Source organism: Chaetodon trifascialis, chromosome 8, assembly GCF_039877785.1.
Source record: "Chaetodon trifascialis isolate fChaTrf1 chromosome 8, fChaTrf1.hap1, whole genome shotgun sequence".
NCBI lineage: Eukaryota > Metazoa > Chordata > Actinopteri > Chaetodontiformes > Chaetodontidae > Chaetodon > Chaetodon trifascialis.
The window spans coordinates 4,165,600-4,191,748 of NC_092063.1; the positions used below are offsets into that span (position 1 = coordinate 4,165,600).

Sequence of the window (26,149 nt, forward strand, 5' to 3'; positions counted from 1 at the left end):
TTAATCAGTCATTAATACTGTTGTAAGCTCTCATTTGCTAAGCTTTGACTAACAGTGTGTGTTTACTTTTCAGTAACACACGCTGGTGTAAAACTACTTCTCCTTTTTTTTTTTGGCTGCCTCCCTGGCTATATCACACTCTTCTCTATCATTTATGAAGCAGCATGTTAATATTTGATCAGAGAGGATGTCTGCAGCTGCACTTTCTGTCTTACACACCTCTGCCCATTACACTGCTGTCTGAGCCCCGGCGAAATTGGTGAGATATTGACTTCCTCAGCTTTTATCAATTATTGAGCAGCTGAACTGATGCTTCACGTTCCCTCCTGCACCTGTACGGCAGAGGGGACGCACTTCAGCTGCATAGCGTAAAATGTTAAGTCAGGTCACTGTGTGTGTGTGTGTGTGTGTGTGTGTGTGTGTGTGTGTGTGTGTGTTTTCTATTTGCGTCTCTGTCTGCTTGTGTTTGCACATGCTTATGTCACTTTTCTCCCCCCTCCTCCTCGCCCTCGCCGGGTTTGATCAACGTGCATCCTGACACTTTGATGAAGCGCCAGAGCTGGGGGGCTAATGGGGGCGGGGGGGTACAGCAGGATCCCCTGCACCTCGTGTCAGCCTGAGTGTGAGGAAATTGTGTTATTCTGATCATCGTCTGCCACGTTGTCACTTAGGATTTGAAGTACTTCAGGTGTGGCGACGAGCAAAGATTCCTGCCTTGAATTTGTCACAAAGTGCAGTTGGAAACGGAAGCTGGGAAAATGTGCAACCTGTTATGTGGAGCTGAGTGTTAATCCTGTCAGTGTTTATGTTTATCTCTGCGGTTCACTTGGATCCCCTGCGTCCCTTCACCTGTTCCTACAGCGCAGTTAGATTTTTTTCTTCCTCCGCCTGCTGCAGCAGCTTTGAGAGAAGGTTGAATTAAACAAATCCAGCCAGCCTTATCAGTTTTCAGCTGGCTCCTGCCGTGACTGGACCCCAGTGGCCCTTCCTGGCAGGCTGTGGATGCGTGTGTGTGTGTGTGTGTGTGTGTGTGTGTTTGTGGATGCGTGTGGTGGCTCTGCTCTGGATTTACATGGTTACAAAGCGCATGTGACCGAGTGCATGCATGCATGTGTGTGTGTGTGCATGTCTGTGTGTGTGTGGCGAGCAGCACTGACGTGATTGTGTGTGATCAGGATAGCCTCGGGGGTCGTTCGCTTTTCTTTGTGAGCAGATTCAGGGATTCTGGCATTTGTCTTCTTCTCCTCTCTGCTGTGACATGTTTTATGACTTCTTGTTAAAATGTCACTCACTGAGGCTGGACTGTAAAATGTCCCCATGCGGCGGCTTAGTGTGTTAACAATAGTGCACAGGGGTGTGATAATGCTGGTGAAGCACACAGCTGCAGGATGAGGGAGATAATGCTGATCTCTCTGATGGCTCCTTCCAGGCTCCACGTGAAATTGGGCTGAATTTTGACAGCCCTTTGGCCTGGATCGATACCCCGCCCTGGCCGTCCGCGAGAGGAAGCTGTATTGCTCTTTTAAACAAGAGGACATGCGTTACTGACAATGACTGTACTTGTTAAGTGGAAGAAGCACAAGAAGCTAATGTTCAAAGAAACATCAGGGAGGAGGGGAGTATCCTGTGCTCAGGAGGTGCATCTGCGGAAAAGCTCCTGAATGGATGCTACTGAAATGCAAATGTTCCGCAAACAGGGATGGGTTCTGATCGGGAATCTGGCTCCAAGTTGGTAAAATACGTGGATTTGCTAGGCTCTAAATCTCTTATCGAATCTTTAATTCATCTTTCTGTAGATGTTCAGTCTGTCTGACGCAGCAGACATCTGCAAAGAAAACACCGGTGACCTGTATGAACCACACAGCTGTTTACAAGACTGACTGAGGGAACATGGCCGACCTACTTCTACTCATCCAAGTAGAACCAGTTCCAGAGAGTGCAGGACACTCATAACAAGTCAGGGAACAACAAGTGTGTTGCATAGAAATGCGTCTGCTGTCCATCATGTTGAAGTCAGAACTGGAGAAGGACGAGAGCTCCGCCTCAGCTGTTTCACTGTGTTCTGCAACCTGTGACCTGTAGCAGCAGCAGCGATTGTGCCTGCAGGTGATGCTCAGTGCCATTTCTTTAGCTTTTCTTGCTGAATAATAAAGTAGAATGAATATTACTTCCATCGTGTTGTTCTCACAGTAGCTTCTGCAGCTGCAGCACAGCCACAGTGAGAAACCAAACACCTTTTTTTCCTTCTCATCAAAAAAAGATAAATGCGTGAGGACGGGTTAATGAATGTCGCAGAGCAGTGACAAAACGTGGCGAACGTGTCACATCCTTAAGGTATAAACCGTAAAGATTTTTTCAAATTAAAATGTCCAAGACTGCAACAAATGATTATTTTCATTCCGGATAAATCGTTCTATAAAACATGAACAAATGCTGGAGGCAATTTCCCGGAGCCCAAATTGCGCCATCAAATTGCTTGTTTTGATGGCGCAGTTTCAGTTCACCATCATATAAAACAGAGTTTCCCAAACTTTCAGGCTTGTTGTTTGGAATATTTGTCATTTTAACTGCATGATAAAAATAAAGTGATCATCAAGATAGTGGCTGTCGGTCGACTAATCGAATAATTGGCTAATTGCTTCAACTCTAAAACGTAATTTTCATCCAAACAAACTACCGAAAAACACAAGAATAAGGGATCCAGAACCGGATGCAGAGTTGATATAATCCTGTCAAACCTCATCACTATCAACATTTTCATACAGCATCTCAACAAATTACTGATGAAGCTGTTCCATAATTACACTTTCTAGCTAAATTTGCGAGGAAACAAATAAATAATCAAAGACACTCAGGAGTGTCAGCGAGTTTAAAAGCCTTTATTTCATTGCAGTTCAGACATCTTACTGTAACTCACGCTGCAGAAAAGCTTTCATCACAGCCGGATGTTGCAGCTGAACACTGTGATCTCTTCCCAAACACCACCAGGAGACACAATACCAAAACACCCCGAAGGCGCTCTTTGGCTCTGTTTTTGTCCGGTGTACAGAGGAGTGTAAATTTAGATTTCTTCAAATGGTTGACCCAAAAAGTCGATAAGGACAGTTTCTGCGTTGGAGGTTGCATCCCAGAATGTTTTTGCAGGAGAGAAAAGTGCTTTAATGGGTTTTTGTTTGGGAGCTGAACCGAACATATAAAGACGCCTCATGGAAAATATGGGAACAATATCAATAAATGATTAATTCATGGCTTCCCTGTGGAGGAGTACACTTACTTTACACCACTACTGTGCACGGCTTCTGAACTGCATCTGCACAATCAATAATCATTTATCAAGATCTGATGCATCAAATCAGCGTAGCTATAGGGCAGAGAAATGAGCGGATTCAGCCGCTAAAGCCTTGCAGGTAAACTGCCTCGCTGAGCAGTGCTGGGGATCGTTCTAGTGCGATAATGCTTCCACATGATGAAACGTTTCGTGTTTGCCATTTTTCTTGTTATCAGCTGAGCCATAATGCATCATGAGGCGACCGGCCTCTGAGCACGTGGGCCCCAAATGTCAGGCCTTGCTTGATTCAACAGACTCAGAGTGATGGATGCATCATTTCCTCGTGCTGACTTGTTGTTTGCAACCATCGTTCAGGCCCCCAAGGCCGAAGGTCAGGTCAAACCAAGGTCCTGCCCCCCCGAAGAAATCTGATGTCGTGGCAGTTTTTACTTTATGCAAGAGTTCATGTGTCCTTGAAGATTAGGCTTTGGACAGAATTAAATATGAAGCCTGACTGAAACAAAGCTCACTAATTGTCGCGTTTTTGTTTATTTAATTTGTACAAAAAGTGCACAAAAGGCAATTTATAGTTGTCCCAGTGGTCCCAGCCAAGAAATAATCCAGGGCAAAAAGCCAAATTGATGTTTTCACACTCTGGTTCTTCTACATATTAAACAAATTAAAAAATAACGCACCATACTGAGCGTTTGAGCTGCATGCAGAATTCACCCACCAGCACCTCTAAAGCTCACTAATTAACGTATTATATCTTTTTTGTTGAATCCGTATAAAACAAAGTAGATTTAATGTGTTAGTTAGTGAGATTTAGAAGACCTGGTGGGCAGATTTTGTTAGCTTTGGATGCATCTTTTGCACAGAGCCAGGCTATCTTTACACTAAGCTAAGCTAAGCTAAGCTAAGCTAATGTTTCCTGGCTGTAGCTTCATATTTATCCAATACATGAGATTGCTATTAATCTTCTCATCTCTTTAGAAAGCAGAAGTATTTCCCAACATGTTGAGCTATGTCAGACTGTATGTGCAGTAAATATGAAGCTACAGCCGATTAGCTTAGCTTAGCAGAAAGACTGGAACCAGGAAGAAACAGCTAGTTGAACTCTAAAATAATATTTCCCAGAAATGTTTAACTATTCCTTTGAGATATTACTTCTACCACCAACAACAGTAACCCATATTAGTATTATGTAATGTACACATATTTATTGCCTCACTCTGTCTTCTAAACAAACTCTATTAAGTATCCATTGCCCTTACAGCCTCTGGTAAACAATCAAACATTTTAATAGGTTTTCAAGTATGCCAAAACATATTTCCATTTCAATTATGCCTCTCCCACATATTTTCCCTTAACCTAATCAGAGGCATTAAGAAGCTGTAGCGTCTTCCCACTCCCTCCACATCACTCATATCCTCTCCGTACACATGACAGGATAGCTGCTAGTCATATTTATTCCTCATGATTAACAATGCCATATTTCAGGGCGATGGAGCATTTTGAGTGGAGCGAAGGCTTTGGTCGTGCAGTACCAGGCGCTTATAACTTCTGTTGGTAATGGATGTAACACACCCATTTAAAATCCCTGGTGATGAAAATTACTGAGACTGAAAATGAGCTTAAGCTATTTTTACAGGGGCCAGATTGCAGCCTGTTAGTTTTATTGTGATACCTCTGGAAATTAAAGCATCCATATTGTGCCATGCAGGAAGCATAGGCCAAATCGATAAAGGTTCTCCACCCTTGTAATGCCGTAAATTGTCAGTCTTTATTACTGAATCGGATCATGCAGTCCACCTGCTGCTAACTTCGGCTCGGTTTGTGATACTCTTTTCCTCCAAGTCTCATATAAAACAAATCATACAACTTCATATTGGATATGATATTTATAGCTCTCTGGGCGGTAAAAATTCATTAGCCATGCCGTGAGACAAGGCTGTGGAGGATGATAGATCAGGCAGGATGCAGATATACCACATGTCAGGGGGCTGAGGGATGGCATGTTACCTCTCCGACTCGGGATGAACGAGGGCAGCGAGGTGACTCGAGTTCACACCTGAGCTATGCAGAGGGATCTCTGTCTGTCGCCGCTCTGGATGTTATCCAAACGTAATGCCCGAGGGAAGGCTGGAGCTGAAGGGGCTGGATGAAGCCTGGATGATGCACCGTGTGTCTGTCTCCACAGGAATTATGTCTATGCAACTCTGCATCTCATGCCGCTGTTCAGTGTCAATGCAAGACGCAGTGTGTCCTTTATGTAGGAAGTGTATGGGTGTGGAGGACGGGATGGACTTTTCCTAAAACACAACAGCAAGCAAGTGTTAAACTAAATCGTAACTGCCATGTGCAGATATAGAAAAAATCTATAATTAAAGATTTATTATTAACTGTTTATGGAAAAACATTTTTTAAAGTGAATATTATCTGGAGTTTGGGGACAATAGGGTTGTTTGTGTTGAAATGTCATGACTGTGTTGAACAAGACTATTGATGCAACCATTATGAAACAAACTTAATGATGTAACTGCTCCCTTTGACACACCGGGTGCCAAATGCTGTGCGAGCACATGGCTCTTTCTGTTAACGTCCTGTCATGTCTGCATAAAACCCAAAAGAACATTACATTTACAGTATGTCTGATTGTCAAAAAGCCACTATTTTCACAGCATTTCATCATCATACACAGCAATGTTACACCGCTTTGTGCCATTCAATGTCAATGTATTTTAACAGATAAAGACAGCAATATCCAGTTTTTGTCAACAAATCCCAAAAAGACCTTAATTAACAATGTGTTAGTTTATGTCTCAGTACTGTTTGGCTTCTGGTTCCTGCTGAAAATGAAAATCTTTGAATACAAGTCATGTTTTAAAGTTTAAAGTTCTCATTCAGTTTTATTTATTATCATTAGGAGGCATTTTAAATATTCATGTTTCATTTTTTTATCTCCTCAGAATGGAAAAGAAAATTTCCCAGCAGTCACGTAGCTGATGCTTTTTTACACAATTAAATAAGACAAAGGTACAGCGTCTCAAGGACGACGGATGAGGTGCTTTTACACAGAGATCTTGCTTCGCACAGCTTGAAATACTGATGAAATTCTGCGTTTTTGTCTTCCTGAATTTAGTGTAATTCTGAATGTAATTACCTGTATATATATATGCTAATTTATTACATAAATTACTGATGTTCAAGAACATTTGACTGAATTTAGAAAACCTCTTTGTGGTTAGTTTTAGATAAATGAAAGAGGATTTTCACTGACAGTGTTTTTATTTCATGTGTTCATGTGCCAACATGTTACACATTTACCATTAAACTGTTTTGGATTCTGAACATCGTTGCACATTTCAACAGCAAATCACATTTTTCATCCATCAGACATTTGACTTTTAAGAGTGAAAATCATGTTAAATGTTGTTACAAAGTAAGAGAAACTTTGCGACAGATGGTTTGACAATGTAGCCGATCAATGTTCAACAGAAGCTTAGCCTAAAGAAAGTCACAACGTATTTCAAGTGCTAATGAGTAATGGGTTGATTTTGAAGTATTATCTCTGATTAGTCATGTAAATCGTGATAGAAATGCAACAGTGTGAGCATCTGCCTCTCCAAACCCTCCCTCTGTTTCTGGCTGTTTATTTTCTCTTGAACAAGCCTGTGAAGCTCTGCAATCTATTTCAACGTTTGCTCTTTGCAAGCAGCCCCCACGAGTAAAGGCAACCTGGCACGCCGCAGGCTGTACGACAGAGATAGGGGCTCCTGGTCAACAAGCAGGTTAATTGTGTGATAGGACCAGATGCTAGTACTGGACTGAACTCGGCAATCACAGCCCCGGTGGAGGCTCCCGCGAGGCTTCTGATTGGCCGCAGAACACAGCAATCGAAAGACTTTTGACACGACAGAAAACGTGCTCAGACCAAAATATACTGAATTTTGTAATGAGTTTAATATTTTAACTTTCCTGGACAGATGACAACAGTTTTTGAAGCGTTGGGAGGATTAGAAGACGTGGAGGAGAAGGGAGACTGCACTTTGATTAACTTTGCACTTGTGGAGGAGATAACAGCTTTCTGAGAGTCTCTCCTGGGTGGATTATTGAGTGTGAGCGCTGGCACATTGTATGAACCCTCTGAAGTCCATTAGCAAACTCAACTCATTACGTAGTGAGACAGTGGGAACACAAGGCTTAGAGAAACGCGCCTTTCAGAGGGCAAAAAATTGATTTCAAACCGCCCAATTTCTAGAAACGTCAACATAAATCTGTCGGAACGATGATAATCACTTTCTTTCACAAATTAGACTGATGCTGCAGTTAAGGATTCTCTTTAACAGGCGTCATGAATTTATAGGACTAACAGGTCTTCAGGAAAGAAATCCACAATAAAGACATCAATGCCACAGAATAATAATAAGGAATATTCCAGCGCTGCAAATCACTTTGTAAGCAGCCAGAAATCAGATGGCGATATCAGCAGTAGCAGTAGAAAATGAGACAGTAAGGCAGCGGTTTAGGAGATCAACATGAGAAAATGCTTTTGTGCCATAAACTGCAGTGGAAGCAAAATTAAATGGTGGAAAATGTTAAATATCCACAAGAGATAACCTTTGCAGAATTAGCTGTTTAGATCTGAGTTACTGCTTTTAACCCACACTACCTGTTGACTCTTCTACCTCAACATGTTGTTGTGTTGTAAGCCAGTTTTAGGAGCATGATGAGCCACACAGACCTCTAAACGCGTCCTCATTGTTTGTAAATGGGAAACCAGCTAATGAACCAGTTAAAGGAATAGTTATAGGTGCTTGTTTTACCCTGGGAAATACTCACACCCTGCTGTACAGTTAGATCAGAAGACCGATACCACTCTCATGTCTGTCAGTGAAATATGAAGCTGCAGCCAGTTAGCTTAGCTTAGCATAAAGACTGGAAACAGAGGGAAACAGCTAGCCTAGCTACACTGTCCAAATCCATCTTCCAGCGCCTCTAACATGTTTGTTTTGGATGGGTTGAACAAAAAAAGATATAACATGTTAATAATTGTTTTTTTTTGTCACCTTTTGACAGAGCCAGGCATTTTTTTCTGATTCCAGCCTTTGTGCTAAGCTAAGCTAAAATGCTGCTGGCTGTACAGAAAGTACACCTGTATGGGAGCAGTACTGATCTTCTCGTCTCTCGCCACCAGAAATCAAAGAAGTGTATTTCCCAAAATGTCCCACTCCTTGTAAAAAGACAAAACCTGACATATTCCTCATCTAATAAATAATCCCCCTCTTAATGAAACTGGAATTAACATGGCTTTAATCCTTCACTCCCTCTGGTGCCGCTCAGAAATCACAGATGCTCTATCTGAGGATTTCATCTTTAGCCTATTTTAAACTGCAGTAAAGTTGAATCTATGGATTATTTTGCTGTGCTGAGGTCGCCTGCGTCCTTCAGCTGTCACCGATTTCACAAAGGACCAGACATCTCTGTCGCATATTTCAGCAAAACTGAGACAGAAAGAAACCACACCACCCCGCTCCCCCAGACAGCTCTGAAATATCTGAGCATATCTCCAGTTGACGGGATGTCTCGGTCTCTCAGGTTGGAAATGTGAACCAGACTGAGTGACAAACAGTAGTAAATGGTTTTAAGGGGTTAGTGCATCTTTTGTCTCCGCTGCATTTGACGAAGTGCCCAATATTCAGCTTCCTCGCTTGAGGCTGCTGAGTTCACATAATGGAAAAGAGTCATCTGTGTCTTTAAAGGTTCTGTCTCTTTTATCTTTATTGCCAACGCAACTGGTTTCTCTGAGTGGAAGTATACTGTGTAATAAAATGCAACTTTTAGTCAGCTGGGAGGAACATCTTCATCTGTTAGTGTTTGCTCACCATCGCAGTCATTAAAACTGGTTCACACCCCCGATTTCCACACACAGAAAACCTCCAAATTAAGGCAATCAATAATGACTACTATGTTTTTTGAGTAAGGAAATGCTTTTGTGAGCGTCGTTTAGAGAATTCCCACATAAATCGAACCACCTTGGTGTAGTTTGAAAGTATAATGTTTCCGTCCTCATCCTCACATTCATCTTCACACCTCCAGCTGATCTGCTGGGGCCTAAACTCCTCTTCGCATGTGGTGGGGCTTTAGGATTTGAGGATCTGGGGGGATTAAGGGATTTTCTGATCGCTCTGAAAAAGACACCACGGGATACAGAAATCCAAAAATGGCTGAGGTACCCACATCAAGATTAGAGGGTATTATTTCTCCCCTTAGGGAAAGCCACTACTGACAGCTTTGAAACAAGTGTGTTCAGGACACGTTTACAGTTTGCAGAGACTGTAGTGAACGACAAAGCCTATTTTGTGCTGAAATCAGTCAATGCACTTTTCCAATTTCCTGAAACGTCACTGCTTGTTGTCTAAAGTGTACTTTTCCTGAACCAGTTTAATTTTCTCTGCAAATTGCAGCCATTAACAAGTCAACTGCAACTACAACTCCTCTCAAACTCAATATTTAGGCTTTAATTACTTTTAAACTTGCTGCGACCCATGCAAGAAAAAGGTCTATCTATATATCTATAGACAGTAGCTGTGCATGCAACCATTTTTAGGCAGGAAAGAAATTAATTTGTCAAAAAAAAAGTAAATCTGTCACAAGGAATGAAATCACAAAAGACAAGTTAAAAGTGAACTTTCTTCTTGTCATAACTTTTTGCTCGCCCACATTCACATGTTTTTCACAGCTCCTCACTTTTTCCTGCGGAAATATCAGATGTCATGTGTGACAGGCAGAGAGCATGAGTAATTGTGGGCTACAGGGCTCAGACGGACCAGTGCTCAGCACCATCCTTAGACATTGGCCTTTAGGTAAATGAAGCCAGCAGTACACGACACGGCAGGAGCTTCATCGCTGATTGATCACTGAGGGGAGTTGGGGACCGTATGGAAATGAATGGGATGCTGAATCTTCCCTCCCAGGAGTTGTTGTGTTTATCATTATAACTAAAAAAAGAGAGAAAGCACAAAGAGCTTGAGACCCTAATATCCTAATGGAGCCACATTTTTCTCATAGCCACCAACAGATCATTAGCTAAGCCCCGCCCCCTTTATTACTGCTGCTACACCTGTCAAAACGTCTGTTCTCACAGGTATACATGCAGTTTACAACTGTGGCAAATTTACCATTACAACTCATCCTATTTTTTCAAACTGTTAGTCTTCCCTCTCACAGAGAAATGAATAAAAGCAGCTTCTCATTTTAGCCGGCAAACACAAATTGTGTCAACTGTCGTTAATTGATTTTATCAACAGCAGCCAGCCAAAGCTAACGCTAAAGCTCTGTGATTTGTATGAAAACTCTGTCTCCGGCTGACTTTGTAATGCTTCACGCGGATTCGTTGTAAAGCTCTGTGATTTTTAATATGCACATGATGGCTGCATACGTGCTAATGTGCTAAAGGACTGAGGCTAAATCAACCCAGGCAAAAAGCCATCGCCTGCCGATGACCCATGAAGAGTACATGGAGATAAAGGAGCAGCATGAGTATGGCTAGTTGGCCCGAGTGTTACGGTACAGTAATTTCAGTAATAAAAAATGTTGTTTGTTATAAAATAGCCCTCTGATGGTTTGGGTGCGTGCTATGGAAAAACATATTTTGAACACGAGAAGAGCACAGCGGCTAGATTTATGCTTTAATGTTTGTCAAAGAGTCTCTTTTATTCCCTGCATCCCACTTTTTTACAACAAATCTTGAAAGATAAGATTGAAAATAAAATAAAAAGACACATCACATCATCCCCCCGCTAATAATTTCAGTCACTGCCTTCAACCGAAGCCCACAGCGTGTCACGACTCCACGCAAACAGCATGTTGACGTCTCCGTCACCTCTGTGTCTCATCTTCAGTGGACTTTTCCTGCTGAAGACGACTCAATTCACAACAGAGCGCATATTCTCTCTAATGACCGAGTTACTATGGGAACCAGGTTAGATTTGAAAGTACTTGATGAAAAAAAGAAGAGAAAAGCCCCCAGGCTTCCCTTTGCTCCCTGACTCCAAAACAAACCTGATTCAATTTGTGCATCCTGATAACGTCTAGCCGAGCCCTGCTTGGTTTGGACTAACAGGAGCATGAATGAGACTTGATGACTGAATCAAACAGAGATTGCACTGAAGCCTGCAGAGCGGCAGCAGGGAGAGCGGCCACCAGCCACCGGTTGCTCGCTGCAAAGCTCAATGTGGTGCAGCTTGTGGGGAAGGGTAAGCACGCCACGACGTTTTTAGGGCCTGGAGCTGTCACCACAATCACCCAGCTCAGAGGTCAATACCTGGACGGTTCATTTTTCTATACCTGCCTTTCACACCGCCATGCCTCACCTCCTCGCCCTTTGCGCCTGCCCCAAAACAAACCTGAAGGGGCTTTACAGTGAGATTGATTCAGCCTCTGAAGTATTGATTTTGTTTTCAGCATGAAAGGATCTGAAAAGACCCCTTTGATTGACTGCAGGATAGTGATAGTCCACTCCTCCGTGGCGTGGGTGTGATCATTAATAGTGTGCTAAACCCTGAGGTCGGTCTAGTCTCACGCTGTCAGGGGAGGTTGTGTCCAGAGGGAGTAATATGTTCACACAGCTCTGCTCCATTACCCATCTGTCTGGAGAGGAAGAACAACGACTTTTCCTTTGCTCGCTCTTTCTCCGGCATTCACGCCCGGTTCTCTCTCTCTGTCTCTAGCGCTACATCATTAGCTCTCTGCATACAGTTTGTCTCGTAAGACAAGGACTGAGAACTTAGCAGCATCTCAGCATCAACACGTCTATTTTTGCCGTCATTATGGTGGAAGCTGTTCCGTCGGCTTCGCAGCACTGGAGTTCTCTCATTAACCTCATTGAACCAGTCTGGTAACAACTGTGTGATCCAGCTGCTGTGATTATCATAGAAAGCATCATAAATAACCACAGTTTCTACTTCTTTTTGTACTTTTATCAGCGCAAAAGTTAGTCAAATGGTCATTATACAAACTCTCAGATTCATCCTCTAGCTGCTAGATGTAATTTAGTGCAAATGTTTTCAAAGTATCACTAACTAAGACGAAGGTATTTTAAAACTCTTCACATCTGCTTGGCGTCATTTGCATCCAAACTTTGCACTTCTTTTCGGAATTGTAACTCCACAGAACCAATGTGCATATTTTTAAGATTCAGTGTGATTTACACATTTGGAGGAAACAGTTAACTCTGATATGCATATTCAATAAACCTCCATAAACCCACCATAGCTATAACAGAAAAAAGATGCTCCTCATTAGTCGTGAACTTGCCTGAGAATCATCGTGTTTTTAAATTTTCGTCCGTATCAAATCAATCCAGTGATAGTTGTCCATATATTCATGAGTACAATGCAATCAGGAGCTTCTAATAGCTATTTCAGCATGTTTTTGATGGTGCCATTTTGCCAAAATGTAAACAAATAAAGGCTAAAACAAACACATAACTTACTGAATCTATAGAAGCATCATACTTCCTGCTTATGGCCCCCAAAGCTTAAGTTCCATATGTTACAGTATGATTGTCCACCAAACAGAACTCAGACAAAGACAAATAATGGCAAAATTCATTAATATGAACTTTTTTGATTTTTTGGGTCATTTGTCTCATTTGTTTCTGGAAAGGCCCCCCAGTGTCAGCGGATACTTCACTCGAATGGTGCTGCTCTAGTGGAAAAAGTAAAACAAGCCACAGTTACATACTCAAATACAAATTTCTGAGCTGTCAACGCATTTTGTAGCGAAACACTGTCACCACAGGCTTTCGTATATCGGTGCACGGCGCAGGGTCTGCTTCAATTTGCCGTGACGGCGGATGAGGACTCTGCGAGCGACAGTCAAGTCGAGGCGAAAGCTTTGTGGGGAGCTGTGTGAAATTTCAGATGACATGGAGAGACCAGGGCTGTGGACAGCTGAGAAATCCTCCTCAGGAATAAATCCTTCAGACTTGAAATCCTGGCCACCGCTTGGCGAAGCTATAAATTCGGCTTAGCGGACAGTCCATTTAGTTTGAATTTTGAACATGAAAGCGCTTAATTTGTGCAAAAAGCGGTCCTTTTCATCGACTTTTGGTCAACTAAGGACAGTTTTGACATAAAAGATGTTGTCATACAACTATGAGAGTGAGATATTTTGTATGTAATATCATTTGACATCAAACACCAGTGGTGGAATTTGCCTGCGTATTTTCATTTTCTGCTAATCTATACGTCTGCTCCACTACATCTCAGAGGGGAGTGTTGAACTTTCTACTCCTGTATATTCATCAGATACCTACACTTACTTCGCTTAGTGATTTTGTGATTTAGTGAACATGCAGACTTTGTGAATTATGATGCTTTGCTGCAGACTAAAAAGTGTATAGAATGATTAAAAATATGACACTAGCTGGAGCCATTCTGCTGTATAATGTGTACATTTACATTTGCAAGTTAAAAAAAAAGGAAATGCACAAAAAAATCCTGCATTTAAAAGTATAAACACAGAAATACTATCAGCAAAATGTGCTGTAAGTATCAAAGTAAAAGTACTGCACAAAAATGCCCCCTGTGATTGATATATTATTATATTTGACATAATTAGATTGTCAACAGTGATGTGTAAGCTGCTGTTGTAGCTGTGTTGCTGAAGTGGTTCATAAAGCATCAGGCCATTTTTAAAGTGCATCAACATGAAGTCAGTTATCATGAATTAGTTATTCACACTTCAGTGCATTTGATAAACATTGGCATCCTTTGCTTTCCAAGATAGTTGGCTGGAACCAGGAAAACCTCTTCGTCATCCCTCAGTCTTGCTGCCTCCTGACCTTCGCACTCACTCACTAATCATGACTTGTGATTGATGGTCACTGCGGTCGAAACAGAGAGGAATAATTGCCTCCAGTCACTCTGAAGTTATATCACTGTGTAGGTGTGGTTACAGGTTATCTGTACTCAGGTTAGTGGTGATGATGGATCTTTAAATGGAGGCTGAGTAGCTTGACTTTTACTGCTGCTCAGCCTGAGCTTTCACTGGCAATGGAGCAGACGCTGCTATGAGGCGTCAGCACAGTCTCATCTACACTCATGCTGCTTCCTATGCATTGTGTGTGAAAGCTCAGCTATTACCATGCTGGCGGGGTCCTCTCGCCTGTGGCTCTATTATCTATGTTTTCTAAATGAATCTGAATTTGCATATAGTCTTTTTATGGAAATGTATGCCTCTAAAAACTTTCATTTTCAGTAACCATAAGAGCACAAATAATGTACATGGAAATCTCTACATATACACATATGCAGTATTTACCTTGATAGTGACAAATACTGATGAAGCCAAGTTTTAAAATACCCCCAAAGTCTTTGAATACATGTCAAATTGCATAAAACTGTATCATTCTTTTCTTTTATAAATTTTTTTATGTTCGTACTACCCACTCTTATAGTGCCCACCCAGAATTATGTCTTGCATTATACGCTTGTTTCACTGCAGGTTGACAGGATTCGGTCCTTGGACACGTTATGTATGAAACCCTGCTGTTTGAGTCCGTGTTTGTGAGGCTGTCATTGGTCTACTTAATTATCTTCTGTCACATATGTAACTCAACGTATGTACATAGCTTACCTTACATTACTAACGTATTTTTCAAACCCAAACCATGATCTTTTACAAAAGCTGATCAGGTACTCTGTTGCCTAAACCTAACCAAAATGCCATGATTTCACATTAATCACATGTTTATTACTGTTAGCATGACGTAACCAAACTGCAACTGTTAAAAAAAACTGCTCCTCTCCAACGGTCATATATGTCGTTTTGGAGAACGGTCACAGTTGTATTGTTGTATTGTTGTATTCGATGTTCAGGTATGATGACATGGTGCAAAATTGTACTTAAGTACATGACTTTTTCATGTAGTCTAGTATTAGTCCACTGTAGTATTGCTACATGTAGTTAAGTAAAGAATCCTTCTTCCACCACAGTCAAAGACCACAAGATCTATCATCATCTGATTTTCCATATAAATAATAAATCACAGGTATCCTCTAAGAGCCTGACCCCAAATAAACACAACCCCACCTGCAGGTTTCTGTGCTTGTTAGTGCTTAAACGAGGAAAGGTTGAGCCAAGTAAATATTAGAAAAAAGCAGCTCCAGTCTGCCTTGAAGCAGCTTCCTGATACCTCTGGAGTGTTATGTGGAGATGGGAGTTCAGGGATCCTCTGAGAAGCCTCAGAGACGCTCCTCAGTGCGAGTTATTGCAGATAAATCCAAGTAATCAGTCTGTGTGTGTGTGTGTGTGTGTGTGTGTGTGTGTGTGTGTGTGTGTGTGTGTGTGTGTGTGTGTGTGTGTGTGTGTGTAGAAAAGAGCACTCCAGCGAAATGTAGAGAATTGAATTCAGTCACGTCTGAAAAGTGCAGAACACATTCGAAGTATCAGGCGGTGAAATATAATTACTTTAAATCAGGAATGGAGCATCTCTGGCAAGTGTCCCAAAGGCAAAAGGCAGAGATACAGAGCTGTATGTTTTCTGTGTTTGTCCCTATGAGTCCTTGCGGAGTGCTTGTCAGCATTCTTGGTTCGTCTCCAGGTCTTTGTGTGCTGCTTGCTCCCCAGGAAACATATTCAATATGCCGGAGAATAAATGAGTTTGACTGTGCCCGGCTCCTTTTATCTGTTTCATGGTAAAAATCCAACAGAAAGGCTTCTGATACCTTGGTTTTACTCTCATGAGTGTTTTTTTCCACATTCAAATACATTGTTTGCTGTCTTTTATTATGTGTCAGACTATAATTACTTTTACCTGCATGGCCAGCCTCATGTCATATAAAATTATCAGTGTGTATGTATATGTGAGCACCATACTCACATTTGAATTCTGTTTACATTAATATGCTTCCCTTACCCCTTGGCTGAAGCAAAGACTAATGGAAGTTACTGTAATATTTATGAGGCACATCTCACAGTGTGCTTGGCCCACTGTCCTTGGTCTTATATAAAAACCACTGATTTAGCACCAGACCATTAGAAAAATCATGTCCTAATGGCCTGTCTCTCTCTCTCCTCTCTCACCCTTGTAATCACCATCTGTTTGTCCATATTGTGTGATCCTCTGTTTCTGGTCCCCGCGGCTCGTCACCAGACGCTTCTTTTGGCCTCCTGCTCGGTGTGTTTCTGGTCTGTGGCCTCGCTCTGCTGGGCCTTCTTACATTCGTCTCCTGGAAGCTGGGCTGCGTGCCGTGGCGAACTAAGGCCCATTTCCCCAGCCCAGCCCTCAGCCCGGCCTGTGGCCCAGAGCCCTGCCCGCTGCAGCCGCCTCCCCTGCTTCCCAGCCCCCAGCAGCCACCGGTCACCATGGCGACAGAGAAGGTGAAGGACCCCATGGGCTCGATGGGTTTCCTGGAGGCAGCAGTGAAGATAAGCCATACATCTCCTGACATCCCCACCGATGTGCAGCTGTCCATGAGGGAGCACTTCCTGCGTCGCACGCAACGCATGCAGAGGCAAACCACTGAGCCGGCTTCCTCGACTCGGTCAGTCATATACATGTGCACATGTATGCGCAACTGATAGTACACAAGGCTGTATGATGTGCTCATTCATGTGTAAATACGCTCAGGGGTACATGGAAGCATGCATGCATGCGCACACAAGCAGAGTTCAAGAGACAACATCTTGTGGCACAGAAGGTCCATTAATGCAACATGAAATAAAGCAAAAGGTGTGAATCAGAAAAAGCCTCACTGCTACTCATTGTGTATTTTCAGAGAGTAGGCACCAAGTATCATTAATGAAATGTGAAATTTTCAATCAATTTGGAATCTACAAAGTTAATTATAATAAATACTGTAGATCATGTTGCTCTCTGCCCCAGAGGAAGCTCTTTGCAGGTCATTGTGGTAAGACTAATTATATGTGATGGTTTCTTCATGAGAATTAATGGAGTGGTGGAAAAAAACATTTGCTGTGCCAGTACTAGCAGTGCCCACGTTGTCGCCATGTTAAGTGAAAATCAGTTGCTTTCTGCTTATTATGCAGCTTTCCTTTACAGGCACATCTCTTTGTCCTTCGACTAAAGCAGCAAAAAATTTCCATTTAGGGTCCTGACACAGCAAACATCAGTCACCTCTGGCTCCTCATTTGGTTCACACTGGGCTGACACTGTGCTTTGTCTTTGTTGTTGTTTAATATTTATCTTGAGTTTAATCTTAAACTCACCTACACCTTTTATTGTATTTTCCCATTCCTCATGCAAAAGACCAGAAACTCCCAGTGCAAAGCAAAGAAAAGCAAAACTGTCGGATGCAAATCTGGCAAGTTCATAATCAGTATTCCAAGCAATGACAGCGACCTGAGAAGTAGACTAGCTTTTGATGGTAATTCCTTTCATGCATTTTTAAAAACAGTATAAATACAGGCCACAGGCCACTGCTAATTTCCTCTCACAGAAAAATCGGCCTGCCAGCAGCTGTTGTTTTTGATCAATTATGACTTTAATACAATATGTGAGATGGCATGAGGTGACACAATCAGTCACCCTTTGTCAGCGCTAGTTCTTTGAGGTCAGCTCGGCGCGTCTTTGAATGCGTGTCCCTTGAAGTCAAAGTTTCCCTGTTCGTCTTCACTACAACTGTTTTACACAAAACACAAGAAATTCCCTGTCACCTTTCTCTTTTTCTTCCTGTCTGTCCTGTCCCTGCAGGCACAATTCATTCAAAAGACACCTGCCCAGGCAGATGCAGGTTGGCAGCCTAGACCTGGGAAATGACTATGTGGTGGACAAAGACGAAAAGACCACCAGCATTGGTCGCATCCAGCCAGAGCTCTACCAACAGAAGACCCTGGAATCAGAGGATTCGTCCAAGAATGGCAGCAGCAAAAACTGTGGCTCAATTAACTTCTCCCTCAAGTACGACTACGAAAACGAGGCCCTCATAGTCAACATCCTCAAGGCAGTAGACCTACCTGCCAAGGACTTATGCGGCACATCTGACCCGTACGTGAAGGTCTACCTGCTGCCCGACCGCAAGAAGTTCCAAACTCGCGTCCACCGGAAGACACTCAACCCCACATTCAGCGAGAGCTTCCAGTTTCCTGTGCCTTACGATGAGCTGGTAGCCAGGAAGCTCCATATGAGCGTCTTTGACTTTGACCGGTTTTCACGGCATGATATGATCGGGGAGGTGGTCCTGGACAACTTGTTTGAAATGTCAGACCTCTCCAGGGAGACGAACATATGGAGGGACATCCAATATGCCACCAGTGTAAGAATCTCTCAGCTTTTTCTGTCATATAGTATACATAACCCTAACCCTAACCCTAACCCTAACCCTCAGAGTGCTCCCCCAAGAGCACTGCACCCTTATCTAAACCTGACCCTAACCCTCTGGACGTTTTCTGGAAATTCTGGGTTAAGCCGATCAGGGACTGTACATGTACATGATTTTAGACCCAAATTGGTCACCCCGACATGCAGTTGAGCTTGTCACTTGAGTAATGAACAATCAGTGTTGTGTCTGTGAGGCAATCGAATGGCATGCCAGAAGTTTTGGTTGGTTGTCTTGCAGTTTGAGCAGTTCCATGGTCAGATGTTCCTCATGGCTGCTGTCAAAAGATCCAAAACTGTAGTGAGCTTATTTTGATATTAATAGAGTAGAGTTTTACAGATTGTAAACAACCTTGTTGAGAATACGGTCGTCTTGCTTTGACACACTTCAATGGAGATGTCAGTGAAACCAGAGCCAGCATACGGTGGGAGCTCCACACTGTGGCCAGCTAATTCATCTGTGCAGTGTGAACATAAAAGCTGCAGGTTCTGGTTGTGCAGAGAGGCTGATTAAAATGTGTTAAGACAGTGTAAAAGATCAATAAACATTGTGTCTGCCCAGCTTTAGCAACCTGGGGAAAGCTTGCATTGAAAGTACTGATTACAGTCCTTTTAGACTGAAAGGGTTATATAGCAGTGCAACATCCACTTTGCCCTCTGTGTGTTATTTTGATGCTCAGCACACATGATGTAAAGGTGGGATGTTCGTTTTGAGTATGTCAGTGCAACCTGGGACTACTTTTAGACCAACAAATTAAGTAAAGAAAGTAGAAAATATCCCTTAACAGTGAAGCCGATAATTAAAAATGTAAAATGCAAACAGTGAGGAAAGATTTTAAGATCTACTTTGTAAGCGCCCGAGGGCAGGAAGGGTACATTTGGGGAATTTAAATCCTGGCTGCAGCCCTGTAATGTGAATTAAATGTCTATACATCAAATAGCCAGTGCATTATTATGAATCAGATATTCAGATTTTCATTCTACAAAAACATAATTATAACTTACGAAATACATCAAGGGACTAGTTGTAGTCACACGGTGTTAATATCTCAAACATGAAAGGATATTTCTGACTCGTGCAATTATGTTTCTGTTAGCCTACTTGTTGATGATGTCCAGGGGCCATTTTCAGGAACAAAGTGTTCCCGCTCTTTGGCACCATGTTAGAGACTTCAGAGCCCTCGTCACTTTATCACTTCCTTACATCTGACAGTTTTCTCCCTCCAGTTGTTGAACTTGGGTTTCTTCAAGGGTCGTTCAATAATCTCAACGTTATTGCTTAGAGGGCAGAAATGCAGGCAGCCCTCTCTTTGGCACACAAACTTTATCGAACCACCAAATGATTTTATGACAAAATCCCTTGCTCGCATTAAATTCAAGATTGGCAACATAAAGAATGCACAGATGCTGGGGAGCAGTAGAAACAAGCGGTGTCGTCTAAGCATCGGGTGAGATTAAGACTGCTTTAAAGAAGCTGTGCAGTTTAACGAGTGGAAAAGATAACGACATTGAGTGCAGGGAGGTAAAGAAAAGAGCCAGCATTTTTCCTCAGGTCGTAGATCAAGGAGGGATATTCATCAATAACACCAATTCATACAAGCATTGCTAAGATAAAGAGTGTGGAGGAGACTAGTTCACTTCTGACCAGTCCTCATGAGCGCCCGATCTGAATAAACTATTTTTGGGAAGGCTAATCAGTGAAAGGAGGAGCTTATTTATTACTTAAAACCAAGAGGTAATCAGTCTTTGTAATGAGGCAACCACAGTGTATGATAAATAAAGCAATGGGAATGTAAACGGTTTAAATAATGACTTGACATTTGACTTTGAAGCAGATTAAGGGCCTTCCTAAATGCTAATGTCAAGATGCTAACATGCAGACGTTTAACAGGTTTAACGTTTATCATATTCGCCATCTTAGTTTGCAGTGTTAGCATGCTAACGTTTGTAAATTAGCAGGAAACACAAAGTAGAGTTTTGGACAAAGTTAAAGTCTGACTTAATGATGGCGCTCGGTGAAAAGTCAGGGGACCACTGAATTTCTTATAGAGGGGGACATCTGTGTAGGTACCAAATTCCAAGGCATCCTAAGCAACATTTGTTGAGACATTTGACTCAAAACCACAAGCGCCAACCTCAGGGCACTGAGGAAAGAAAATTGATTTGATACATGATCTTGGAGCCACGGATGCCTCAAAGCAATCAATGAAATACTCACTTTATTAGATATTTCAATCTGGACCAAAGTGGTGGACTGACCTAATGACCGGTCAACAGATTGTCTCTGCCGTCCCTGGAGACATACTGCTAACGTGGCCAAAACATGATTAATGCAGCACAGATGATACTGACTGACACCAAAACAGCCTGTGTTCCTACAAGGACAATCAAAGTGTCACTTCATGCTTTTACAACACTTGACATTTCTGCTGTGCCCTCGCATTATGGCTGAACCTTCACACCCTTCAAAGGAAATCCCTCGCTTCTGCAGCAGAGAAAGCCAAATAGAAGAGACGTTAAGACTGCAGCACTCAGACAGACGTGTTGAGATTTGCCAATCAGTGGTTCTCACCACGCTCATTCAGGGAGATTAAGGGTCTGTGCGACCTTAATACTGTTTATAGGATGGGGCTAAGAACTCACATGAGACAGATAACAGGACTTTCATTCCACTTGAGACTATTAGCGGAGTAGAAACTCATACAGGACTGTCTCCACACAAGTGAAACAGGTTAGCAGGTGCGCTGAATGTGCTCGGAAAGTTTCATCTCTAATTCAGATTAAAGCAAACATTCTTACATGAGAGATCTTAGTGATACAATCCTTTTAAAGAAGGCTTATTTCCAAGGCTCATTCATGGTAAATGGACTGTATTTATATAGCGCTTTTCTAGTCTGACGACCACGCAAAGGGCTTTTACAGTATTCACCCTTTCACACACACATACAATGGCCAGGCCACCAGTTCATTACAAGTTCATTTTGCCCAAGGACACTTCGACATGTAGACTCCTGAGGCAGGGGATCGAACCCTTCTGATAAGTGGACGACCGCTCTACCTCCTGAGCCACAGCCCACACTCGATTATTTGGGTAATTGGGCTACATTATGCTGAAGTCACTGAGCTGTAAATTTGGTGTTTTCTATTTTAATTTACTGCCTTGAGAGGTGATCACCATCTGGAAACATGATCAGAAGTTATGGCTTTTGAAATGCAATGAAACCGCAGTGAGAATGACGGCTGCTAAATGTATCACAGAGTTGATCCGGAGGTCAGACATAATTTCAGGATTGGACCAAATTGTTTCTAGGAGACACTGACAGTTAAATAACCTCGAGGACTTGAGGTGAAGCCAAATTGTTGTTTCCTTTTCTCACCTGAATATCTTCATCTGTCGGTGGTGAGACCTTTGCTGTTTGTGCTTCGGGGTATAAAGGAAAGGCTCAGAACACATTTTCTGTTTCAGTTAGCATTATTTTATTCTTTCTTTTTCTTACAACTTTACTTTGTCATCAAAAAATTATATTGCATAAACATGCTTATTCACTTTCTTGACAAAAATTAGACGCAAAGATCGACCTCATGTCTGTGCATTAATTATGGAGCTAGAGCCGAGAGGTGATTAGCTTAGCTTAGCAGAAAGGCTGGAAGCTGCTAGCCTTGCTCCTTTCTTAGTTTAAGTCCAGCTAATGACAAGCTAGTAGTGAGCTAGTTAGCTCAGAGAGCTTTTTCCCTCTTACAAACTCCTTAATATAATTAAATAATGTGCAATGTGCAATCTTTTACAACACTCAGGTGTGACCAGGCCTTTAGAGGTGCTGGTGTATTGGACAGAGCCAAGCTACCTTTTGCCTTGCCTTTACCCTATGCTAAGCTAAGCTAATCATCCCCTGGCTAGCTCCATAGTTAAAGCATGGGACTGCAAGGAGCTTATTTTCCCAAAATGTCAAAACATTTCTTGAAAAAAAAAAAAAAAGTGGACCTTGTGATTTCTATTGTCCTGTAACAGCTGACAACAGCACAAGTCATTCCCTGACTTGCACTGTGCTTCACAACAAATATTATCCATTTGTCTTTCAGCACAACTCACAGTACGCCTGCATCCCTCCTGCGCCTGATGTAAAAACAATGCTGCAGTTACCAAACAACACACTCCTAATGCAGTTCTTTTCAAGCCAAAAATGCAAATAGTGAAGTTACATCATTTTGCATCATATTAACTTTTTTTCTCCACACCTTTACATCCAATCTGTGCTCTAATCGGCTAGTTTACTAGTCTCAGTTGATAGAATCTTATTTTATTACTTGTGGGTGCAAGAGGCCACCTCGTCACTGTTTGCTTCACTGACTGTGCACTCTGGCGGTTACAAAGAGCAGAATATAAATAAAATATAGTATTGATCCCAGAAACCAAGCTGGAGGACGAGACACTCCACTTATTGTGCATCACTCTGGATCAGAGTTTTGAATGTAAATGTGAAACTGAGATAGTTTTTTGTGTGTGTTCCTACAGGAAAGCGTTGACCTTGGCGAGATCATGTTTTCACTATGCTACCTGCCCACCGCAGGCAGACTCACGCTTACTGTCATCAAGTGCAGGAACCTCAAGGCCATGGACATCACTGGATACTCAGGTGTGCTCTGTGTGTTAATGCGGTCCGGCGGTGAATGATCCCTCTGTGAATATCCAGTTGTAAGCATGTCAGATAAAGCGAACAAGCGGCCGCGCTCTGTTTGTTTCATTAATATTCAACACTTGCAATATTAAGACATTGTCGGCAAATAGTTGCAGGCGGTCTCTTTATTTTAATCGACTGCTATTCCACTTTTCCATTCCATGTGTCCCCACAATACTGATATCGCTTGTAAAATGTGACATTTATTGTGCCTTAAATGCCAGGGTTCAGGTGTAATTCGGAGTGAGTGAGTGTGGCATTTTTCCTCCCATGTTTAATGACATTTCACGATTTTAATTCCCTGAGTTTTTGGGGGTTTAACTGTCGGCCATTATTTCAATCTCTGCCTCATAAACCAGTAGATATCAAATTGTGCCTTCAAGCGCATTGGGTTGCAAAGCAAGCACTCTTGTTTGTTGTTTATAGATTTAGGGCAGCTTACATCTGACTAAAGCGGGACATAATGGATCATACGAGGCGATTTGCCACTGAAGGATGAAGATCGAAATCAGCATTCATCAGGAAGCTTTCCCCGTCATGCTGTTTAAGCTATCTATGGCCTCCCATCTTCTTTGTTTACACAAGGCGTTGACTCATCTACTTTTATGCACATTACCGATGCCAGGTCCTCCAGGGTTGCTTTCATGCTTAAGTAGAAGCCAAAAAAGAAAAACAGACACACAGACACACACAGGGTGATGAAATAGGCCACCGATGGCTCTATCTTCACGGACATCTTTGAAGACGTCTTAGCAATCGAGGCAAACATTGTAAAAGCTCTGCTCTCTTTTAATAATCCCACAAGCCCGATCTTCATGCTAATTATGGCTCTGGCAGTTTCCTAAATAAGATGGATAACTTGGAGTGTCCAAACGCGGTGATATTTAATTATCAGCAGTTGCTGTTTTAATAAAGTCACTTTTATCTGTCCTCGCTCTTCCTCTCTCCCTCTCACCGGTTAGATCCCTACGTCAAAGTGTCGCTCATATGCGACGGGAGACGTTTGAAAAAGAAGAAGACGAGTATAAAGAAGAACACCCTGAATCCCACCTATAACGAGGCCATCATCTTTGACATCCCGCCGGACAGCATGGACCACGTCAGCCTGCACATCTCTGTCATGGACTACGATTTGTACGTACGAACGTCTGGCTTGTTGGTTTGTTGAAATGCTCATGTTCAAGCCGTCCTCTGCTCTAATTAGTGCTTTGTTTCTTGTTACTTGGATGTTTGACCTTCAACGTGCAGAATTACGTGTGCAGACATTGAGAAATCTGCTCTGACGAGTCCATAAAAGCATGATTTCTGTGACATCCCAACTAGTTTGCAGCCAATTATGATCCAAAATGCAACAGAAAGCAGTGAATATGTGGACGTATGCACACTGAGATATCTCGCGTGCAATAGCTGAATTGTTAGACGCCACATTAAGACTTGAGTGGAAAAACCATATCAGACACAAATTATTAGTGAAAGTACGAGTCTTTTATTTATTATGTCCAGAGGGGATAGTTAGTGATTATTCCTCATTTTCAGACTACAGACGGTTGTAGTTCTTCAAGTGCATTGCACTGGCTTTATATTTACAGTATGTGAAGCTATAACAGGAAAGAGAAAAAGTGGATGCAGTGGAGACAGCTGACAGAATGAGAACATGTGTGTTAAAGGTCAGCCTGAGTGTTTGTTTTTACTGTGCAGCATAAAAGAAGCAGATACTGATTTGAAACCCAACCTGTGTTTTTCACCATCTGCTCTCATGCAAGGATTAAATCAGGTTGTGCTAATAATCCAGGGATTATGTCAAGAAAAAAAAAAAAAAGCTCATTTACACTTCAGACATTGCTAATGGAGCAAAGATCTCCTTTGATGGCCGTCCAGGGATGAGTCATTTCTGGTGTCAGCTGCAGATTTGCTGTATCAATCGGCAGGACATCCAGACTCAGATTTGTGTCTCCTTTCATTACAAAATTCCCCTCTTGCAATTATAAACAACAATTTGATGTATGAGATGTCGCGTCAAGTTAAGTCAGATGTATTTATACAGTACGTGCGTGTCCCCACAGGGTAGGTCATAATGAGATCATTGGTGTGATGAGGGTTGGATGCAACGCCGAAGGACTTGGCAGGGACCACTGGAACGAAATGCTGGCTTATCCACGCAAGCCCATTGCACACTGGCACCCCCTGCTGGAGTCCAAGAAGTCTGAGAAGGAGGTAGGTTTATTTTAGGAGTGTTTTAGGCTTTTTGGGTTGGAGTATGCTGTGCGTGATCGTCATGTAGGGTGAGGAATGGGGAGCTTAGCTGGTAATTCTCGGCTATCAGTTTGAAACCTCTGCTCTCGGCAAGAGGTTTTGAGAGCGGGTGGGGGGAGATAGAAACACTGCCTGAGGTTAGAGGGACAGGTGCATGCAGGTGTTCTGAAAACAGTGGGTTGGCAGTTACTGTAGTCTTTCTCTGACTCACTACTCAGTCACATCTGATCACACAGACATGATACACATATTTTTAAAGTTAGTGTGACTTGCTCGCTCTGAGGACGTCATTATCTCCAATGCATGTTTTGAATAAACATCCATAAAACTATTAATAATTCATAGAAGAAGAGATCCTCCAAGTGCAGGGCTTGCCTGACAATCTTTACATTTTAAAGATTTCTTCACTCTCAGTAATCCAGTGACAGCTGTGTGTACATTCATGCGTATATTGCAAATAGGAGCTGTTCATAGCTAATTCAGCATATTTTTAATGAGGCCAGTTCGCCAGTCAACGTGTAACACACAGCTTAGCTCACTGAATTGCTGGTAATATGCCTCCTGTTTACATCTCCCAAGGCATTGTGGGAATTTTACTTGCAAAAC

General features: G+C 42.3%; 1 protein-coding gene across 1 annotated transcript in view; it reads left to right on the forward strand.

Annotated features, from left to right (window-relative positions):
- The window catches only part of syt6a (synaptotagmin VIa), a 31,056-nt gene that overhangs the window by 590 nt on the left and 4,317 nt on the right, over positions 1-26,149 (forward strand). The window contains exons 2-6 of the mRNA XM_070968049.1: positions 16,431-16,821; positions 17,991-18,552; positions 23,128-23,248; positions 24,253-24,424; positions 25,354-25,504. Of these exons, the coding sequence (XP_070824150.1) occupies positions 16,643-16,821; positions 17,991-18,552; positions 23,128-23,248; positions 24,253-24,424; positions 25,354-25,504 (1,185 nt within the window). The 5' untranslated portion in view covers positions 16,431-16,642. The remainder of the gene's footprint in view (positions 1-16,430; positions 16,822-17,990; positions 18,553-23,127; positions 23,249-24,252; positions 24,425-25,353; positions 25,505-26,149) is intronic.